We start from the raw sequence: 24780 nt of genomic DNA, 5'->3' as shown, positions 1-24780 counted from the left end.
AAATAGATACGCCTTTCATACACAATGTTTATATCTGCATATGCGGTCATTGTTTCTTCAAAGTGTTCACAAAAATCCGTATAAAAGGTAAATTAATAAATACTTGAACACACACGAATAAAATACGTCAAAATATGTATATTCTTAAACATTTACAGCTCCAGTTTCTCTAGTGATGCCATATTTGTCCTCTGGTAACATGAAAGAAGTCTTAGAAGACAATCAGGAATTGTTTAAATCTTGCACTGGAACACTGACAGAAAGAGAATTGTTATCATTCATCTGTGACATAATCAAAGGAATGAAACATTTATCTGACAATAAAGTAAGTATTACAATAACGCGTATTGAGGCATGCAACTATTCATTGCCCTAGAAACAGGGGTACATTGACTTTGAGTACAAGTTTTCTTCTACTTATTGTTATTAGCATGATGATGAAGAGCATCCCCCTAAACACCTTCCTACATACATATCTTCACACGTACGAAAAAATGCATGCCTGCGTACATACATACATACATACATACATACATACATACATACATACATACATACATACATACATACATACATACATGCATGCATGCATGCATGCATGCATGCAGGCAGGCAGGCAGGCAGACAGACAGACAGACAGACAGACAGACAGACAGACAGACAGACAGACAGACAGACATATCTGTTATATTCCCCTGTCACTCCTCCCATATTTTCACGCCTGAATGTATATTAAGCTTTACAAATGATTGATTTCTCGTACATTCATTACTGCTTTCCTTGCATTTACTCGCTTCAAAATGCTCTGTTAATGTGGTGAGTGCCAGTTGGGACTTTTTGGAACTTGTTTCCATTTCTATTGTTAATAACCGATATCTACGTCAAGTTGAAAGTGCCACAGTTAGCTCCAATTTCAATTATATCAGATACACATGTTGTTCAATGCCTTACTTGTTGTTTTATGTACTTTTAGATTGTACATAGATACCTGGCTGCCAAACATGTAATGGTAGAAAGCTCGATGACATGTAAGATATCTCAGTTTGGATATGCCAGTAATGTGATAACTGTGAAAAGATTCTTTGCAAAAACGAAGGTTTGTAAGGGATCATTTATGAAAGTCGACTTATCTAAAAAGTAACGACCCTCACCAGCAATAACAATACTGATGAATCACTGAAATCTTGTTTGTATACAAGCAAATTGACGATTGCTTTTTCAAAATTAAAATGCACAAATAAAATCAAGCAATAACTTGTGCTTTATTGCCGGAAGAAACGTAAACATTACCAGTTCGTACTACTGAAGAAAAAATTAGATTGAGTGTGCTGTCATTTGAGAAACTCAATATCGGAGACGTCGCTCTGCTATCACTGTTTTCACATGGTATCTATAATATTTTGCTGATGTCGTTCAATGTAGTAAACTAAATCTGTACGTACTGCTGATTTCCGAGATATTGGACGGACGTATAGAAATACAGTTGATGTTATGGATAGTGAGAAAAAACCTCTTGGTGGTGATGTTGTAAAATATTCAAAAATCGTGTTATTAACCTTTTAAAAAAATCTGTGTTTTGCTTTCAGGATAATATTCCACATGAATGGATGGCACCAGAGTCGGTGTTGAAGAAGGACTTCTCAACGAAAAGTGATGTCTGGTCGTTTGGTGTGGTGCTGTGGGAAGTAGTCAGTTTAGGTTTGTATAGCAATATCTACCCTTGCAGTGCTAACAGAAAACGTATTGTCTTGAAATGCACGCAGCTTGTGTATAAGTAAAATTGCACAAGTGAAATTACAGACAGACAGACAGGTAGGCAGACACATACATACATACATACATACATACATACATACATACATACATACATACATACATACATACATACATACACGCACATGTAAGGTTATTGTGATACGTTGTCCTTAGCAATACCGTTATTAATTTGCTTAGGTGATGATAAAGGTTTGCCAAAAAACATTGAGGGCACGAAGGTGACAGCTAAATACAACCGAGCTTTCCCATTCTTTCAGGTGCTTCTCCATATGAAGGAATCAGTATTGCCGATCGAGTATCCAGTGGATATGCACTTCCTAAACCACCTCAATGTGGACCTCAATTGTAAGTTCTCATGCACTACATATAAATAGTAAACACCACTTGGTAGAGCCTATTGTTTGATAGTGAACTGTATGACCAATGAATTTTCATAATATAAAATCAAATGTCCCTTGCATAACATATAGTAGTGTGTCAAAGGTTGCATCTATGTATACAGTATGAATGGGAAAATGTTAAGGACATTTGTTTGTTTTACATTTATCTCGTACATTTTATATACATTGCTCGGATGAAACTATTTATTATTCATAGGAATGAAATGATGACAGCATGTATGAACCGTAAACCATCAAAACGTCCAACATTTAAGACTCTTCTGGATACCATGCATTCATTCAACAACGATACCAAGGTGAGTACACAGATATAATGTTATCTATTCTCTGACATTTATGTAGTCTAGTGATCCCTCATCGACTCTTTCAGATCTTCCACGTTGGCATCTAGACTATGCCATGTGACCCTGTATTTGTTAAGTTATAATGATTTCACAAAAGTAACATTATACTGCAAGTCAACAAATATATAGAGTATTTTGTATTTTAAAACTCTAATAGATGAACATTTCAATTGATGTAATCCTTACGTTTCTATTTTTTAAAACATCACTTGCATGATTTCTTGATGAAAACCCCGAGAAAATATATATTAAAACAAAAAGAACGGCTGATGTAAACTTTAACAGAAATTGAAAATGAATCCCCTTTTTCTTGTTGACTTTAATTCCAGAATTGTTTATTTATTTTAGAAATACATCAACTTTCAACGTCTAGGAGAATCTCCATATGCTAATCTGGAATGTACAGGTGATAAGTAAGAATAAGATGGACAGTGGAAGATGATGAGTTTGACTATTAATGAAATATCTATGTCTTGCTATGCATGATTCCATAAATTGTTGTGAAAATCAAATTTAAGTTTTTCTTTTTTCATATTTTATCACATTCACCGTGTATTGGCTATTTTTTAAATGCATAACCAATGTAGATGTTTATGATAATGTCACTTGATATTTATATTTCATGGGTCTCTACTAGTGGTTGTAAAACTGTTAATGTTCTTATTGTAGATAGTAGAGCTCATGGGTCTCTACAAGTGGTGGTAAAACTGTTAATGTTCTTATTGTAGATAGTAGAGCTCATAGGTATCTACTAGTGATGGTAAAACTGTTAATGTTATTTGAATATATAGTAGAGGACATGTGTCTCTACTAGTGGTGGTAAAACTGTTAATGTTCTTATTATAGATAGTAGAGCTCATGGGTTTCTTCTGGTGGTGGTAAAACTGTCAATGTTATTTGAATAGAAAGTCGTGGTCATGTGTCTCTATTAGTGGTGGTAAAACTGTTAATGTTATTTGAATAGAAAGTCGTGGTCATGTGTCTCTTAGTGGTGGTAAAACTGTTAATGTTTTTTGAATAAATAGTAGAGGTCATAGGTATCTACTAGTGATGGTAAAACTGTTAATGTTATTTGAATAGAAAGTGGAGGTCCTGTGTCTCTATTAGTGGTGGTAAAACTTTTAATGTTATTTGAATAGATAGTAGAGGTCATAGGTCATAGGTCTCTACTAGTGGTGGTAAAACTGTTAATGTTATTTGAGTACATAGTAGAGGTCATGGCCTCTAATAGTGGTGGTAAAACTTTTTATGTTCTTAGTATAGATAGTAGACGTCATGTGTCTCTATTAGTAGTGGTAAAACTGATAATATTATTTGAATAGATAGTAGACGTCATGGGTTTCTTCTACTCTTGGTACAACTGTTTATGATCGTAGTATAGATTTTAGACGTCATGGGGCTCTTCTTGTGGAGGTAAAACTGATAATATTATTTCAATAGATAGTAGAGGTCATAGGTCTCTTCTAGTGGTGGTAAAACTGATAATGTTATTTTAATAGATAGTAGAGATCATAGGTATCTTCTAGTGGTGGTACAACTGTTTATGATCGTAGTATAGATTTGAGAGGTCAGGGGTAATCTAGTATATTCATCCTCTTTACCATGTTCTTATACAGCGTTAATACTGTTGTAGAAACCTGACATTGAAGGTCAATATCAATACACCAGTTGCATCTAGAGGGGAATAATACTACATTCTTTCAATCTTGGCTGTTATTCTTTACTACTTCACTGTTTAATTGTCAATTTTTTAGCTTTATAGTAGAATATTAGTTTTCACAATGCACTATGTGAAATGTGGTATTTGGATTGAAGTTTATATAAATATCTCATCCAAACACGATAACAATTTACATTGTTGTTATTTACATTGATATACATGTAATTTCTGTACTATTTTTAAAAAATAACTTGATATTGGTTTGCTACATTTTAGCTAGACAAGTTGTATGAAAATAATACATTTTGAGACACGTCATTGACATCACTATTAATGCATTGTAATATTATCAGGAATACAATTAAGTTATTATATAGTAGTAAACAGGAAATCATAGGGAACATTTATAAACAACTTTCAAAATGATAGCATGGTTTTTCTGCCAACATAACCTTTTTTTTTAATTTTATGAATTTGTTGTGCACACAGTAAATCGAGAAGCGGACTCGAGTGTCCAAATGTATGTGTTTAGTGTGATTTTGCATGATAGAGTACAAAGGCTACATAAAGTAAATAGTCAAGATATCACTGTCATATCACACAGTATTGTAATGTATTCTATTTATGAATTTCTATACATGGTAACATTGTATGTAGTTCATATGGAAATGTTTAAAATATCAATTTTGTATGAAATATAAGTCTCCTTTAAACTGCACATTGTCATTGTACAACCTTTAATACATTTACATTTGAATACGTTTGAGTCGTTGACCTCAATACGTCACAATCGGTGACCTAAACTGGTAACAAGAAAGTGTGTAACAAGGTTCATTGACATAGCAAATATAGACAGAAAAATATTGCAAGCGTCATCATCACATCATACTGGAATGTACAGTCCATTTAGTTTCAGCCATTATTTATAGTTTGCGCAAATGAGATTTAGATTATTTTGATTTGCATCACGCTGTTTTTAGTCTAAGCCAGGAACAATTGCAATTTCAACATAATCTAGTATATATCTATCTATCTATACAAGTGGTATGTACTACATTTTCGTTACTTGATATAATAGCCAGAACACATAAATCAGTACTTAGCAAAACAGATTTCAACTGTGCATTGAACAAATTCGTAGTCATTTGCATGCCAATGTGGCTAGCTTGTTGACCAAAGAATTCAACAAAAGTAAGGTCACGAGACCCTTTTACTATGGCTGGATTTACGGAAGAATGAGCTGGGCCGCCAGTAGTGTCAGACGAAAATAAATATGATCTGCTGTCGACGATGTAATTCCAGGGTAAATTATTTACTATAATGAATATTAGAGCCACAATTATGTTATTCTGACCACTGTCAATCACACAAAAAGACAAATTACATCACTGACTATTTTTATGTTTTCATAACACAATCTAAAATTCATAATTTAATATGTATACGTATATTTACACCAGTATTTTGTTCGACTACAATTTTTTTACTTGATGTTTAAGCCAGAACACATAAATCAGTACTTAAGAGAACAGTTTTCAACAGTGCAGTTAATAGATACGTAGTATTTGCATGTCAATGTGATTTGTTTGTCGACCCAAGAATTTATCAAAGTGGGGGTCACAAGTCCCTTTAACTTGTGATTTCGAGTGATTTAAACAGAACATATACTGCACAATACTGTTTGTATTGCCAGATGAAAATAAAAATCATCTGCTTTAGATGATATTATGCAACTTGAAAGGAGAGTCATTACGCTGTATAGATTGACATGTGAAAATGTTCTGAACAACTTTCAAGATTGATAACATGATATTAGACGTATAAGTTATATAACTGACATAACATGCATAATGCCATTTTGAGCGTCATGTATTTTAAGTATAAAACCCATAGAATAGAGATAATTTGTATTGCTCAAAGTAGGATTAGTTTGTTAAAAATGATGTGTTTAAATTTAGTAAGTTTTTTCTTTTTTGTCATATAACGTAATATTAATATGTATTCTAGACATAATCGATACATCGTATCTATTCATGTGATATTTTTTTAAAGATTTTTTTTACAGATTTTTTTTACAAGAGGTTTTTATGTATGACAACATGCGGTGACCTCAATACGTGTCGGTCGTTGTTCGGGAGAGTTAACAATGGAGAGGTCATGAGTTTGTTTCACATAACAGACAATGTATCAAGCGTATTAACGCCTGTGGATAGAAAAAACAAGTACTGTAGGCCTCACATTACATGGTACTGAATGGTACCGTCAGTTTACGTGTTTGTCTTATGTATGATGTATTAGTTTCTGTAACTTTATTATATATTTTGTACTCACGAAACGTAAATGACGATTTTGATTTGCATCACATTGTAGGAAAAAAGCAATTCCACCACTACCCACTGTACATATTCCAAAACACAATCTTGTCTATTTAGTATAGTGTATATTTATCTACACCAGTATTTCGTTGTACAACAATGTAACAACATACTCAAGATAAACACATAATTCAATATTGGACATAGCAGTTTACGTCTTACAGCTGCAGTACTTAGTACCTTGTACGTCTTGATCGTTGACGGCAGATTTTAACAAAAGCAATTGTCGTTAGACCATTATCACACTATATGCAAAACAAAGATAAATATATGGTCGACAACCCAATGTGTGGGCGAGTCACTGGACTGGCACCGTTACCAAATATAATCCGTTTAACAGCATACACGAGAAATAATATCAGTTCTAGCGTGTAAATTATGTAAATCATAGCTTGAGTTAGAAATTGGCATATTTAAACAATACATGTAACTGAGAAGATATACAATATCGATACAAATATATAGGCAGTGCAATTGCAAATATCTGTTTGCAGAAATTAAATACTGTTGTCAATTGTAGTTAGATGTATAATTAGTGAGAGAGACATCAATCATAAATATAGCACTTGCAATGGTAGATTTAGATCATGTCAATATACACCATATATACATATATACCAGTATATTCAAGTTTAGACATTGGGATAAAAGAAACATCAAAATATAGATGTTTTTTTTACATGTATTCGAGCAAAGTGGGCTATATAGCTACACATATTTTAGACATTGGTCGATTTATTGTACATACGTACACTCACTGTATTACTCGTATATTAAAATATATATTATGTAAACTCCGTCTTGATTATCATATTAAAAATTCAATAGAAGTGTTTGCTATCACTTGAATTATGACAAGAGCAGTATTGTTCGTGGTTGGCATTATTTGCTATTAGTCATTGACCTACATTTGGTGACCAAAGCAAACATCACGAGTCTTGCCTATTGACAGATATTAAGGTATGAACAATGGAAAGAGAATATCATATATACTTGTTATCTTCGATTTAAACAGGCGAAGGAGATCACTTTACACGTTACCGAAAGTCTCACATACTGCCAAGTTTTAATTTGTATAATAGTATGGGCTATAACATCTGTCTTGAACTTTTACAACGTTGTGCAAGTTTTAACCTTTGATCTTTGTACAATGAGTTATTATGACATTTCTGTCACTTGTTAAATATATTGCATTGGTCTCAAATGAAAATTCGTAATATTTTAACAAATGTTTGACAAACTTTGTCAAGTGAATATATTTCCTTTACAGTTTTGCTTCCTATTCTTTATATAAACAAGATATAAATTACAGTAGAATGTATTGATATTGAATAAAACTACTCTGTTCAAGACACTATGAGTCAATCTCCTGATTATTTGCATATGAATACATGATGACTTGGTTGGTGAACAGAGAATGTAACACATCAGAGGTCAAATGACCCTGCTACACGATTGAATTGACAAATACCAAGTAAACGAACGAAATATCGAATCGACATTGTTTGTGTGAGGGTGTTATTTGAATGTCGAGCGTTAGAATTTAAATCAACTCTCCTTTTAACATTGGAATGCTAATATTGGTAATTCTGCTGTTGATTACATTTCGATAAAACTATGTGCAGCTAATATCAGAACTCTCAATTCGGATGTATGTTCTATTAATAATACGCCTATGACTTCCTCACCAACAATACTTCTCCATGACCTAAGCTGGTACTTAAGGGAAATGGTTGAACTTTCTGGTATTAAATAGCCATTAACAAATGAATGAATAGAAACAATATATTAATTACAAGTTTTGACGTTTTAAAATTTTACGACTTTGTTTCTTGATGTGATTTTTGTACAATGACGTGTTATTACAACATTTCACTGCACCAAATATCAAAACTTTCAATCTGTTACAACTTGTACAGAGATAGATCGAATACATGACATGTGAACAATCTGACATAGAATTACATCCTCGACGTAATGTACCCTTGGTGGTATAGTTTCTGGGGATTGTAGACAGAGTTTTAAACAGTACAATATTTTGTCACATACTACTCTCGGAGAAAGGATATCACCATGGCCAGATGGGATGGTTAGGTGTATGTCAATGTGATAACGGTTGAGTAAATGTTGCTAGAGTATTACCTTTGCCATATAATATAATAGCCATTCATTTACTCCAATTTGGGAAAATTCCGACACATATGCCATAATTCATAACGATAGCTTTATTGACTTCCTCATATGATGATCCTTACAGTTTCACTTCGTGTGTACCAAGATAGAAAACACATATACGGAAATATGTATTGACGAAGACTGTTCTGTTCCACACAATGAACTTGGGCACAAAGCAACTGTAAATGTTACTCGGTGAAAGTACCATATCAATGGCAGCTTGAATTTTTGCGAGAGAAAACGAAAGGGTTGTTCGGTAGACATTCGTGTGTGAGGGCGAATTCAACATCGCAAATCAGAAATGCTGTATCGACAATGATTTACATTAATTATGATGAAATAAAACCCCACGGAATGCAGCAAATGAAGTCCCTTAAAACTATATACATTATGATTAAAAAAACTTTCCTGACAACGAATGAAAGATGTGTAGGAATTATGTAAAATATCATGTCAAGTTGCAATATTCTAATTAGATTACTATATCATGTTTCCATAGCAACGAGAACACCGTGAAGAATGTATTTGTGGTCGAAATTAGTAAGCAGATGAGGTATCGAATATAATTCTATTACTCCGTTGTAAAATTTCCTTACAGGGAAGGCCACATAACACTTACAAAATTGATCAAAATTAAATAGATTCAATAATAACTAAAAATAGTGTATGACGCTCACAGTTACACGTTTGTCGTTGAAAATAAACAGGTCACATGTTGAGTAAAACAAATATAATAAAATATTGTCAGAAATGATAAATGGTGAAACTACTGCGTAGGTGTGCGAACCACTTCAACATTTGTCGTCGTCGTCGTCGTCGTCGTCGTCGTCGTCGTCGTTATTGTTATTGTTGTTGTTGTTGTTGTTGTTGTTGTTGTTGTAATAGCAGTACCACATATTTCATTTAAAAATAAGATCTTTAATAAGCCACGTTTTGATATATGTCGTAATATAACTCCACCAAAATATCGACTCATGCCCTCAAACACGAATGTTGAATGTGTTTGCCTTTCGTTTTTTTTTCTAACATGTGATTCCAAGCTATTCTCTGTACAGGTTTTGGCCTTTGTTACAGATATATTTTCGTTGAACAGACCAAGCATATTAAACTGTTATATTTTAGCAATCTGCTGACAATTATGTGTTTGTCTCTGACATAAATATTGTGTGGATTAAGGATATTAAATGTATGCATAAATAGTTTAGGAAATAGTGGTAGTATAGTGAAGATTAATATTTGTATGCCACAACAGAATCAGAAACCCGGTGTTGGGCAGAAATGGACGCGTTTGGCGCAGTAACTGTTCTAATAACAATAGAGTCATTGATAATATGACCAACGTGTAGGGAATACACCGATGACCTTCATCAAGGTCCTAACAAGAATAGAATGTTGCTCGGCATGTACATACAAATAATCATGGTAAAAGTCAAATACATTCAAATGATTTGTACATACAAATTAATATGTCGAGATACTGATAGAAGAAGCTTACGATTCATATCAACGGTCTGGATTACGAACTGTTAAACTATACTAGCGCTTTACATTTGACGTTGTGGGGTTATAAAAGAGTAGATGCTGTCTTCAAAAGTAGATTTATATTTAAGCAATAAACCACCCCCTGGGGATGGTATACCAAGAGGTTTTGACCAGTGAACGAAATATATGCACGAGCGATAGCGAGTGCATATATTGAGTTCACTGGTCAAAACCGAGTGGTATACCTTCCCCAGGGGGTGGTTTATCGCTATTATATTATACCAGTATATTGAAAATATCGGAAACAAGATAAGAACTAACGTTTTCTCGTTTCATATGCGCCTCTGTGTCTAATTTGCATAACAATAACGCTGCTTTTCAAGACAGCTGATCTTGGCCTTAATGTGAACGTCGTGCAGCGACTGGATTTATTTTATCTGCTCGTCGTTTCAAGGGATAATCTGTACATTGATCGGCTCATTAAAAGTGCACAGTGATGAATAAACAACCTGTTTGACTCAAGGTATAAACTTGAAGTGGTTTATTAAATACAGCGTGCTTCGATCGTTCCCGGCCGAATTCGCGACTCGGTGAAGTGAGACGATAGGCATGGCGGCAGGTTGATATTTACAATGTATTTATATTACTGGAAGTTACGTCAGTAGATTTTCGGGTTTGAGGATTTCCCTCTCGGATTGATGACTGATACTCTAGGACAGGATCCCAGACAAATTTCTATTTAGATTAATGGTAAGTCGGCCAGTGTAACCTCTTTCACTTGCTTCATTTTTATGACAGGACAGGACAGCTCACCAATGTTTCCACTCCAGCCGCGCCGAGGCTGGGACCGCGACCGATCTCGTGCATGCCTAGCGCCTTGACCTTAGTACATGTAGAAGGCGATGATTTGAACAAATACGCGATGACTGGGTTGCTTTCGAAATTTCCTTCATAATTTCTCATAAAATATTGTCTCATTGAGAGAAAATCCTCCTCTGACAATTCGAAGAGTTCACTATCAGTATCACGGCGGACTACAACTCAATGCTCGTAGACGAACAAAATTTGGACGCGTGCCAGCAGTGCATTATCGTACCAGCAGTGCATTATCACTCGTTTTAGACGCGCTAGCTCGATGTCTAGACCAATCAGATCCCTCGATTTCCACCATCAATATACTGGTATAATATAATTATATATAGCTGATAAGCTGTGCAATTACATAAACACTTGACCGTAAAACGTATATATAGTCTGTACAACAAATGGTATGACTGGTTACCCCTATCCCTAGCAATTTCTATCAAATAAAAATGAAACACCTATAAAGCTGGGTCTATGGTAATTACGCACTGCTTAATTCGCAATTATGATTATAGTTTTATACATGTCATAATCTAAATTACAGATCAAGTGCAATATCGGTATCTGGTTCAGTTGGATCAAACTACAAGGTCATCAGTTATCTATGAAGTACCGATATGCTAGTAATACGCCTGTATCTACAACGCATGTATCGCGGACATCCTAACAAAGAAAGGACTGTATGACTAATTTGAGCGAGGGCGCTGTATTCTCAATTTCCTATTTTTTTGTCTGGAATGGCCTACTGAAAGTCAATTTGTCCCGTTGGTTTGATAGTATCCGTATATTGTCAAAATATAATGGATTAAGGTGACAGTTAATATTGAACAAAATCCTCCACCTTTGAACTTTACACCTGCTACCTTTCAAGTGTTTATACATGATATACGCATGTTTCCGTCCGTGATAACAGAGTAACATCACATGATGGTTCTTTTATCTGACCTCTAACGTTCCCAGCATGCTAATAAAATGGTGTTTGTCAAGCGTTTATATATGTGATATATGTAAGTCGTGTTGTCCCTTGCATTTTGCATAACAGCTAACTAATGCAATTGGCCTTGTGTATGAACCCAGAAGGGAGATAGTTATTATAACAAAGCAGAATGTTGCGGGCATTACAGATAGTGGTCTTTTCTTTATTATCAATCTTACTACGTGCATCAGGTGAGTTGAAAATAGTTTTGAGTTGCGCAGTGTTCTTCTTGAATATATCATTTTACCGAGATTGGAAATTATATTACTGATTTGTTGTCAGCATGAGAAATTAATGACTGTTGTTCCGTCTCCATTTGCTGAATAGACGAACGGTCTTGGTAATAGTTTACAATACAACATTTGACATCATATTTGGTTAGAGTTATATCTGGGCCATCAGAAAACTGTTGTTGCCACTTTAGATTCTCTTGCGTAAACTCACAGGAGGCAGATTCCATTGTAACGTGACAGGATGCTAAACATTAAAAAAAACTATAAAAAAACACGTCAAATATATGGCTCCAGATGTGCTATAATCACAGTCAATGTGTATATATGTTTGGGAGACGTGCAACTCATTCACCATATGACCTCTCCGATTAAAGGTCAAAGTCATAATTAAAATTGAAGGTCATCTTATTTGTCTAATACTTTTATTAAAGCACAATGGGAAAATTTCACATAACCAACACCAGACATAGTAGTTATATATATATATATATATATATATATATATATATATATATATATATATATATATATATATATATATATATATATAACTCGGTGAGTATCAATCTGCTAAAACAGTGCTCTATACCGCAGTGGCAGAGCGTAATAGTTTTGGTAGTACTGGAACTCTTTCTTGGTTGTAACTCGGAGTTTCACGCATTGCGCGATCATCAGACAAGTTGTCTGATGATCGCGCAATGCGTGAAACTCCGAGTTACAACCAAGAAAGAGTTCCAGTACTACCAAAACTATATATATATATATATATATATATATATATATATATATATATATATATATATATATATATATATATATAAATCAGTCACAAATTTGCAAATGATAATACAGTCAAATGTCAAGGTCATAGTCGAAACATTACAATAGTTACAGGAAAAGATAACGTTATACGCTACAATGTGGTCGTAATATAGATAATTATATGGTATTTGAGAATGAATTATGGCAAAAATTACCCAAACTACACAAATGAAATTTGGGGATCTTATGGGGAAGTTTGTAATAAAAGCATCTTCGCATATGAAGAGTACATAATTTACTATTACTGAGTGATTTTCATCTGTAAAGATAATGTTTGATGTTAGCTATAGAAACGATTCCGATGGTGTTTTAATACAAACCATTGCACTTTAACTATGTCTTTCAGCTTGAATCGAAAAGACTGTGTGACCATTGAGTTCATTGGGAACCTCAAATATATATATATATATATATATATATATATATATATATATATATATATATATATATATATATATATATATATATATATATATATATATACAATATGTTTTTATTATATTTAAAGTGTGAACTTATTAAACTACAGTTATCCCTACGGTAAAACTATTTGTACTATTTGTCTCTCTTCTCATGATTTATTGTGTGTGTTTGAATGTCTGCAAATATTTAATTTTACTCAAAACATGCAACTTTACCATGACAAATAATAGACATACATATATACATATACATACATAAGTTTACATATATATGTGTGTGTGTATATATATATATATATATAATCTTCAACTCTCAGTCCTTGTTTTAACCACCCAGGGTGAATTATAGTATCTCATGAAATATTCATGAGTGACACCATTTTGAATAAATTAACGCATTTGTCACACGCCATAATCTACTCGAGATCGCCGAACAGTTACCATGGTGGGGCAACTGAGTTATGTTACATGTTTCCTTCTGTTTGCTACGTCAGGTGGGTTTACTTTTTAAATATAGTAATATAGTGTGCATACTTGCTATATTCGTATATGTAGTGGAAACATACACTTTGTAAGCTACAGCAATTGCTGGTGAAAGTAAAGCCTGTCAGTTCACGATTTAACTTGAGTGTGTTTATGGATTCACCATAGGTTATCTATTTCGTACAATAGCATGCATAAGACATTATTCGTATTTGTTAAGTGTACTATGACTCGTTTTCATAAATGTTATGGGTATATGAACCTGAATAGCAGTTTAATATCAATGCTTGTGGCAATTGGTTGTGAAGAATGTGAATAAGCCGTGATCACTGATTTCAGGTACATATACTTTTGATAGACTTAATATTAGAGGTTATACACATGTCAGGTACAGGGAGAACCGTTTGAATATTTTTGTCGTCAAAAGAGATGTATTATATGGAGAATTTATGTCTATATATTATAAGTTATAATCTCGTTTATCTAGTTCCCATATTCCAAACACTATCCCTTTGTTCAGTTAACAGTTTACATTTATTATGACCTGATAGTTTCAACAGAAACTTGTGTCTGAAAACTTGTGCGCCATCGCTATGAAACAGACCACCAACTAGTCAACCACTTCAGTGGTTCTGCCAGTATATCAGTATGTTAGGTATTCTCTTGTCAAGTGTGATTATAGGATCTGATCAGATGTTTGCGAGAAATACATGTTCTGTATCATTTTTTACTTTCCTAAAGGGAAGTTTATAATTTAGGGATGAAAAGTGTCTGTCTGACTGGCTGTCTATGTATGTATGTATGTATGTATGTATGTATGTATGCATGTATGCATGCATGTATGTATTACTACTGATCTTCGCACACAGCTGATAGACCAAGTAATAACACCCGAATCACTCTCATATCTCATATCTGACTCAACTTCTGTATGTACGTACCAGGATCACACTTGAACTTTAGAGGGAATTAGCTCAGACTACACAGTTTGTGTGTAAATCTACACTCGAGACGAAGGCAAACACCCAGCATAGTGCCTCGTTCATTGACTTTCCGCGAAGCCAAGTTTCCCCACCAAAACTGAGTGAAGTGCCTGTCCCCAGTGTACTTTATTGTGACGTCCTTAAAGTCTAAATATACATAACGCATGGCCAATGGCCAAATAATTAATGCAATCCATTTACAGTTTTCATGGGCGTTATAATGCCCTAAAAGTAATTTTAAAACATTGATGAATGATCACTATGAATCCTAGATATTTATGAAATGCAGACTGTCGTCTCATGTATTCGAGTATGCTTGGAATCCTGTGTGGTCTAAATCCGATATCCTTGAGACCGTCTATTGACCTTTCAGTCAAACAAGGACATGCGATGTTGTTAAAATATTAAGTTTACTGAAAATATAAATATGTCATCTGTGACACTTTCCTCTCTTTCCAAAATTTGTAACGTCCTCGTTACAGACTAAAATATCTAAAAATAATGTGCCCTTCATAAATGAGAATTGAAAAGAAGAAGTAATTAATGCTTTTTCGTATGTCGTGTTAGAAATGTAAAATTTATACGACCCTTGAAAACTAAGATTGCTAAAATCTCAAATTCCGAACCAGATATACTTATTTCGTCAACATGTACTTCAATGAATAAATTACATCAAAGAGAGACATCACAGATAATTAGAAAATTGAATTGTAGAATAATTATATCCTGAGTTGGCTATTGAATTGTGTACTTCTCAATCACATCACAAACATACGTTCGACTGGCCAGTCTTTTTCAATCATTCACACAATCATACTGATAGATATGACCATCCATAACGCACTGTTCGGGCCCCCTCTATTTTCATTAACACTACCAGACAAGTACAGTCATCAATAGAATTCTCAGGTTTAAAGAACTTTGCTAGGAATTTTATATCTGCAGCATTTAAAATTTGAACATAAAGAAATATAAATAGGAGAATGTTTTAATGTTGACCAAGTTATACCCGATTCATCGTGTACATAACTAAATTATAACATAAGTATTCCTATCTGAAAGGAATGTAGGTATCTGTCTCGTAAAATCAAATGATGGCATTAAATATCTATGCTATGAATAAACATTAACTCTTAAATATTTCATCACGCCAATATTGAAAATTGTCACTGACAAACGGTCAGCATGCCATATTCGTGATCATTTTCCAAATATCTTTAACTACAGACGAAATCAATATTATGAAAAATGGTGTAGCATAAAAGTGTGTGTCAGTGACGTCGTCTTTGTTTAGTGAAGTCAAAATTAACCAGTCAATGTTATTCAAGTAATCTAAGTCCAGTAACTTGTGATTTCACCCTGATATCAGCTATCAAGAACACTGACCTAAATGTATTGCCTTACAGCTATCCTTAAGTTACACTAACTAATCAGCTGTTACAGTCATCAAGAGAAGTCAGTTGCGCCAACACCATCATTGTCGTGTAAGAAACCCTACGTCATTATTTAAACATTACAGGCATCTTAGCTGTTCATCCATGTTTAAAATTTGACATCTTCAGTATGTTAACGACTTGTACAGAACTAATAAGACCATTAATATTAATCCAATAAGTCAATTTAGTTTTCATTACAAGTAACCTGATTGACCATAAGTAGGTTGGCTATTTTCTCATTGCAATTCAATATACCATTTGAATCAATACCACTAGAAATTATGCACGCAGCTCAAGTGATAATGGTCCTTTCTGAGGAATTTCATAAATTCTTGCGGAATTTGAAAGGAAATTTGTATAGACATTAACACAGCTCATTTCGGTCGGATCTCTGTTTTACACCCAAATTCGAATTCAAATAGTTATCTTGTACAGCAGATTCAATAAAATACTATATCAATTTGGTTCCTTCCTTTACCATAGGAACCTTACATCACAAAATCAGACTCAACGTGTGAGCAACGCATTTATCTGTAGCGTTTTCGGCTCACTACAACTCAGAGTCAACAAAACTTCGAGGAGTTTCCAATACTCCATACTTCAAGAAATATCCTTATTAAAACTAAAATTTTCTCCATAGATAAATCAATAATATTCTTTCTGCTTGTACGCGACCATTGAGATGTAAAACAGCATCACTGAAATGGTTGTGGTAAGAAAATAGATTCCCAGAATTGTTCGTCGTCAAACTAAATCGAGCATACAATTATTATTTCTTACACATGTCTCTCATGATTAGCTTTGTACACACAGTAACAAACTCGCTGATCGTGAATAAAAATGAATTGAGCAATAATAATAATGTCAATCTTTAAAAAAAATTTACTACCGTATGATTAATGAGTTCTTTGTCCATCAAAAGTCTTAAATATGTATTTCACATGCAAACTGCTGCGTTCTGTATAAGCGTCCGATATCTTTTTGTTGAAAATTAAAGTGTTCTTCATACTCGTGCTTGTAGCAATCGAATGTCAGCTGGTCGCGTTGATGGCTTCACTTCAAAGTTTGTCATAGTCTTTATCGTTGTCTCGTTATTCAAAATTCCACGCTTTCAGACACATTCTCTCCTTCTGCAATGTTATATTCCGTTACTGCAATGTTATCAGTTCTAGTTCGTGTAGCATTCCCACCATTGGAACATAAACGTTAAAGTTTCCTTTCGAAAAGTTCTTGAATCTTCTTCGCATCCCTTTTTGTACAAACTTTTTCTTCTCATGCATCATTGTTTCTTCGTTACAGTGTTGATTTGTTTTACTCACCCAGTGGGGTTGTGCTTTTCTTCTTAAAGGTTGTCGGTAAGTCTTCGTAAGGTTCAAACTTGGTTCATTATACACACAAATGGTTGTTCAAGCCCCGGATCTCCATCAATATTACTTTCTGTTGTGCACCATATTACTTTCTGTTGTTCAAGCCCCGGATCTCCATCAATATTACTTTCTGTTGTTCAAGCCCCGGATCGCCACCAATATTACTTTCTGTTGTCCTGTGTGGTCTAAATCCGATATCCTTGAGACCGTCTATTGACCTTTCAGTCAAACTAGGACATGCGATGTTGTTAAAATATTAAGTTTACTGAAAATATAAATATGTCATCTGTGACATATGTATGTATGTATGTATGTATGTATGTATGTATGTATGTATGTATGTATGTATGTATGTATGTATGTATGTATGTGTGAATGTATGTGTGTGTGTATGTATGTATGTATGTATGTATGTATGTATGTATGTATGTATGCTTGTTTGTTTGACTGTTTGTATGTATGTATGTATGTATGTATGTATGTATGTATGTATGTATGTCTGTCTGTCTGTCTGCCTGCCTGTCGAAGTTTTCCCAAAAAAAAGCCACTTAAAAAGGCTGATCCAGGCACATTATGTCAATACAATTGTCAATCACATATCTTGTAGGAAAATACATGTATCACGTTATCATACATTTTATATCAAACTCTACTATATGTTCTTGTGTATTTTTGTGTATATGTATTTACCATTTCGTTCTATTACAATGCCTCTTCATACTCAATTTCAAAGTGTACACATAAATCAGTATTTAAGAAATAACAACTTTCAAGTCGTAATTCGTAGCAATTTGCATGTCAATGTGACTAACTTGCTGACTCAAGAATTCAAACAAAAAGTAAAGATCAAGAGACCGTTCTACTTTGACTGATTTACACAAGAATAAGCTGTGCTGCCTAAACTTGTCTGACGAAGATATAAGTCGCCAACTGTCTCCAATTTAATGAGAGGGAAAGACAATTACATGATAATTTTCACAAATGAAAATTCATTGAACAACTTCCACGTAGAATAAATCATAATAGTCATGATTAGTCATGTAAGATATACAAATCATGACATGACGTATATAAATTTCCATTTTTAAGTGTCTTTTAAGTGAAAGATTCATAAGACAGAGAGAGAACGTGATATTGCTCGCAGTGGGTTTTGTTTTCAAAACAATAACATCCTTGACCATTTGGTAGATCTCCAGTCTGTGTAATATCGTTCAACAACAATGTGACAACACCTTCAAATGAAAATTCTCTCTGTGTTGTAAACTAATTATTGAAACGTTAGCCTAAGGGAACCTGCAGTAGTTACCAGGCCGGGGAAATCAAACCCGTTCTGTGTCATAAAATGTGACCCTCCCCCTAGTTCGCTGTACTAAAAAATACCCCCTCATTTTCCCTTCTCTAACACATGACCCTATTTAAATATTTCAATGACAAAACATGATGTAGTCGTTAGCGCTCAAGATTAGTGGTCAGGGGGTCGTGAGGTTGAATCTCATGAGAGGCAGGGGATTGTTTTCAGCTATTACCACCACAGTGAGTTTGTGTATGTATTAATCCAATGCCAGCGTTAGGGTGAAATTGGCTGAGGTGAATGCCGAACATCCCAAACAATAGGTGAGCACACAACTGACAAGCTCAGGACTGAGGTCAACACTTCCACCCCGGCACATTATCCCCAATATCTTGTCACACTGTTCTCCATTTATTATTGTGAGACCTGTTCTTCTCTTCACACCATAATTGAGTTCATTCATTATATTTCACTGATATGTTATGAAATTACCGAAACAAACCCATCTGTTTATCGTATTGTTAATGCTCTGTTCTTTGTCGGTCTAGGCACTCCGAGAAAGATGGCCTCCTTCAAAGAGATATACTTTGCATAATAACAGAGCATGACTTCACAGTGTTCAGACAGGCTGACTATGTCCACTATTACCTGCATAGATAAATATTAGAGTGCGCTGGCTGTCACTCTAGTCACTCAGACAATTGAAATGTCATATGTGTTGATAGTCTAGTAGTCCATCAGAAACCAATATACTTATTGCATAATACTGAACACATTTGGCTGACATTTATATGAAACAAGGATTAAATAACTCAATTTTAAAAATAAAACGCAATTGTCAAATATGGTGAAATTTTGCCTGTGGACATGTGTCATATGCCAGGAATTTGAGGAAATTTGTCAGCAAAATAGAAATTAGTCATACACACATATGTGTATATACTAATAGTGTCCTTGGTTCATTTACGTCAGACAGCAATCAGACTACCTATCTGAAAACAGGAGGTGAGGTCTTAATTAGCATGTATACATTAAAAGCATCACAATATATACCATACATACAGCTACAATGATGCAGGCTTGGTGTTTCACTCGGGTGACATGACATTTAATACACATCCACAGACAACTCCTAATGCAAAAGAAATAATACATAGGTGCCGATGTAGAGTTGGGATGTAGAGCTAGTCAATTTAAAATGTTGATTATCAGTTAGAAAAACAAACAAATGCAGCCATTAAAATCACCAAGTAATGTTAATGTTTTCATTGGAAGCCTGTTTTTCACTGCAGTGTGAAAGAATGGCAATGTTTATCAGTGTTCAATGTGATTGGGCAATGGCTCCTGCCGTGTATATCTTGTCTCTGTCATTGTTAGTCTAGTCTATCAGCTAGCCCTCGGATGTTCTTCCGATAAAATACGACACACAGCCGAACAACGCTATCGAGGATGGAAGCCCTCACATGCGAACTTCGTTCGCTTATAGTTATAGCATCGAAAGAAAGCCCGAACGTCTAGCAGCAAGACTATTGTTAGTCTTGAGTTGACATCTGTCTATCTTTGTGTCAAAAAGTAATTTCCCTATGAGTAAAACACCAAGCCTACATAATTTTAGCTGTATAATACATGTATTTCTAACATGTTTGCCACTGGAATGACATCAATTTATCCACCTTGTGAAGAATTCCACAGAATTCTAGTGTAACTTGATAATCCGTGTGGCTTTCTCTGATGAATGAAATATGTAGATTTCAAGATATACTCTATATTCCATAACTGGGTACATCCAAGTGAAGCTGGATAGCTTAGAATCCATATGCGAATGGAGATCGTTTAATTTCCCCATCATACATACGAACATTCGAACTAAACGAAATCATGAGCCACGCTTCAGTACTGAAATTTCCATACAATAAACCGTAAACAAAAACGCCTTGAGTTGCATTGTGTCATCTTGCGATATAAAACATTATACGTGTTGTTGTACACTTAACACATACGAAATGAAATGCCTTAAAACTAATTGGACGGACTGACTCTACAATCTGTGCCTCCATTGACCTGTACATGTTGAATTGGACATAAAACATAACCAATTTAAGGTGAGACACACTTTGAAATAGTATATGTTATGGAATTTGCCATTTCAGATAAACATAAGTAATAATAACAGAACTCCATGCCACGTACGTGAGTTCCAGAGTGGGTACTCAGGGATATTTTCACTCATGCTCTTTAGTGTTTTCTGCTGCACTTTCTCGAGTGTAGCAAGTGAAAGTACGGCTGCATAGAAAACTGTAAGCACACAATGTCTTGTAAATCCTCTGAGTATGAGACACATGCACTCACATGTCATAGGGTTCTATAGACAATGATACCAACAGATACAGTTATAAGCATTACTAATTACTTGTGTTTGTATTACAGTATGCACAGCACAGACTTGGGAGGAAACACCACAAGACGTTCAAGTTGAATATGGATCTGAAGTTGTTTTAGATTGTAAATTATCTGGATTAATAGTGGCACTAGCACGTTGGGTCAAACTATCAGAAACAGATGATAGCTCAGTCGATTTGACTATTGGTACATTGGAAAACGTAAACTGGGTCGAAGTCATTTATGATGCGGTGAGTATGATTTATGAGTTTGACTGTACACATTGAACGTGAACAGTTATATAATATTGAGAATATTGGCTATCTACCTGGCGACAAACTTCCAACATCACAAGAAATACTAGAATAGTTGACAGTTTGTTGACAGTTTTCAAATAAGTTTTCAGCGCCCCCCACAAACACACCTTGGGCACTGCCTAAGGAAGGTGGGTGAGCTATTGCACTGAATGAACATCAATTCACCCATAATGCGATATTTATACAAGTGTTCAGTATCAAATTTCACCTCAACCTGACACACGTGACATGCACACTTTTTACAGTGTTGAGTATGACTAAATATGTCAACCATATTTGTAACATGATAAAATACCTTCAAAAGTGCATTAGATGTTCTGTACTTATTGCCCATTTCACTAAAATGTCATGTTTGGTTACAGGCTACTGGATCCTATCAGTTGAAACTTCCAGCTGTAGATTATAGTAGAGAGGGTAGATACCAATGTGTAGTGGTAAATGCAAATCCACAGGGTTATACTGCAAAGGTTGGAGTATGGTGTAAGTGTTGCATAATTAACATGATTCTAGCGAGGTTTAGAAGCGCGTATTTTCGTGTGTTCGATGCGCCAAGCATCACAGTCACGTGATTGGAAGCAACCCACGCACTTTGTATCAGACGATGCCAAGTTAAAATGGTAGTTTATATGTTACTGTAAATACGAGTTAAGTTTTTGTCTTAAATGTCGTAACTTTTTACGTTAAAGTTTGGAAATGTAACTGTAAACTAATTGTCTAGTTTTTTTATGTTCGGGTATTTGCGGGGAAAAGTTCGGTAGAGCAGGATTGATTTGAGTGTTTGACATCACATAGCGGAATTGAAGATTTGCACGTATTTGTGTTATTATAATAATTATTATTATTATCATCATCCTACCTTTTCAGCTCCTCTTTCGTCGCCCTCAGTAGATGGAGAGGTTGAAGAATCAGTTGATGTTCCTATGTCTGGAGAAGCATTGGTCATCACAAGAACGTGTACAGCTTCTAACGTCAAACCCAAAGCCGATTTGACATGGATGTATTCCATTACATCTGATGCTGGCACAAATATCGTTGGTGAGCTGCCCTTCGACTTCGCGTCTGGTAGCCTTCCAGACGATGACGTACCAGAAGGTGTGGACAACTATGTTGTAGTCACAAAAACTGAGACTGAAAATGATGATGGAACTACGGATACGGAAAGTGCACTCGAAGTCACGTACACATCAGGCGCAGACAGTACTGGTCAGACAGAAGAGAACCTTAAGATTGAAGTCAAATGTAAGGCCAAACAAACAGGGTATGTTGAAGAGCGAGATACAGTCAGCAGTGCAGTTACTGTATCCGTAATATCAAGTAAGTTACCTCTCCATTGTTATAAAACATCTCCCTCATTGCAATGATGGAATTGCCCAACTTACAGAAAGAAACCTAGTTGTCACTTGGACTCTTCCATCAGTGAAAAGGGGAAGAGAACATCTTGTTTTGCAACCATTGCTGCTAGAGTTGCATATTACTGAAAGAGCTTCATCAATGCATTAATGGTATAGCTGTTAGCACACCTTGTATTTTAACAAATTTCGCAGACGTATTGTTCTACGAGTGTCAGGGAAGTATCAACACTGAATAATTAAATCATTGTGTGATTAAGTTCCAGAGGAGGCAGATCAAACCATTTGTTTCTAATTTAATTTAATGTAAATTCTCTCTGTGTTGTAAACTAATTATTGAAACGTGAGCCTAAGGGAGCCTGCAGTAGTTACCGGCTGAGGAAATCAAACCCGTTCTATGTCATAAAATATGACCCTCCCCTAGTTCGCTGTACTAAAAAATACCCACTCATTTTCCCTTCTCTAACACATGCCCATATTCAAATATTTCAATGACAAAACATGATGTAGTCGTTGGGGCTCAAGATTATTGGTCAGGAGGTCGTGATATTGAATCTCATGAGAGGCAGGGGATTGTTTTCAGCTATTACCACCACAGTGAGTTTGTGTATGTATTAATCCAATGCCAGCGTTAGGGTGAAATTGGCTGAGGTGAATGCCGAACATCCCAAACAATAGGTGAGCACACAACTGACAACCTCAGGACTGAGGTCAACACTTCCATCCTGGCACATTATCCCCAATATCTTGCCACGCTGTTCTCCATTTATTACTTTGAGACCTGCTCCTCTCTTCACACCATAATTAACAGCTAATTGATTACATTTCACTGATATGTTATGAAATTACCGTAACAATCCCATCCATTTGACAGCTCTTTTAAATCGACAAGCCACAGAGTTTTAGAAATATAATTATAATTCTTATCTTTGAATTTCGACTACAACACAATCAGTGTATTCCTTTTTTCTTTTCTTTTTTTAAAAATTTAAACAACCAAATATAACTGCCGAGTGGGGGAGCTTATTTTTTACGAATCCTAAATAAAAATGAAGAAACTTAAAAATTATGGACGAAAAACAACCGTCACTCACGTCTTGCAATTTCACTGGCAAAATTGGAAATTAATTTTCATAAATCAATTACGGCGACCACAAACAAAAGGTAATTATTAAAATCTGGCTGATTGATTGGATTATTATGGTACTTTACATTGTGGCAGTGGTGGAATGTGGTAGCAATAGAAATTAGAACTGGTGGCAGCGGTGGGATCATGCCAAAATAACACAATGATGGAAAGCTTAATAAAAAATGAGTTAAAGTAAATGTGACACCCCTCCCCCCAACATTCATTTTTTTCTTCCGTAAGGAAGAGATATATTTATGGGTGGAAGTCTGTGTGTCGGTGTGTCTGTGAATCTGTGTGTGTGTGTGGCTGTCTATGTCATCGTTTTCTCCATAACGGCTTGCTCAATTCAAATGAAATGTTGAAGACACATTCAGTAGGGTAATGGCAAGACTTGATTAGGTTTTGGTAAAAGTGCCGTGAATATTAATGAGCAATTTACATTTTTAATGATTTTCGGTAATTAGGCTATATCTCAAGAATGCACACTTCAAATTCATTATAACTTGGTACACACAT

General features: G+C 34.8%; 2 protein-coding genes across 2 annotated transcripts in view; both read left to right on the top strand.

Annotated features, from left to right (window-relative positions):
* The window catches only part of LOC144440414 (uncharacterized), a 29336-nt gene extending 25027 nt beyond the window's left edge, over positions 1-4309 (top strand). Inside the window, exons 16-21 of the mRNA XM_078129785.1 lie at positions 159-325; positions 974-1096; positions 1587-1698; positions 2034-2121; positions 2374-2473; positions 2870-4309. Coding sequence (XP_077985911.1) covers positions 159-325; positions 974-1096; positions 1587-1698; positions 2034-2121; positions 2374-2473; positions 2870-2938 — 659 coding nt within the window. The 3' untranslated portion in view covers positions 2939-4309. The remainder of the gene's footprint in view (positions 1-158; positions 326-973; positions 1097-1586; positions 1699-2033; positions 2122-2373; positions 2474-2869) is intronic.
* LOC144439702 (uncharacterized) overlaps positions 1-24780 on the top strand; it is a 90580-nt gene that overhangs the window by 58913 nt on the left and 6887 nt on the right. Inside the window, exons 8-10 of the mRNA XM_078128938.1 lie at positions 21518-21720; positions 22149-22266; positions 22651-23100. Coding sequence (XP_077985064.1) covers positions 21518-21720; positions 22149-22266; positions 22651-23100 — 771 coding nt within the window. The remainder of the gene's footprint in view (positions 1-21517; positions 21721-22148; positions 22267-22650; positions 23101-24780) is intronic.

Source organism: Glandiceps talaboti, chromosome 9 (assembly GCF_964340395.1).
Source record: "Glandiceps talaboti chromosome 9, keGlaTala1.1, whole genome shotgun sequence".
Taxonomy (NCBI): Eukaryota; Metazoa; Hemichordata; class Enteropneusta; family Spengelidae; genus Glandiceps; species Glandiceps talaboti.
The sequence above is the reverse complement of the archived record's forward strand: the minus strand, read 5'-3'. Positions and strand labels throughout refer to the sequence as shown.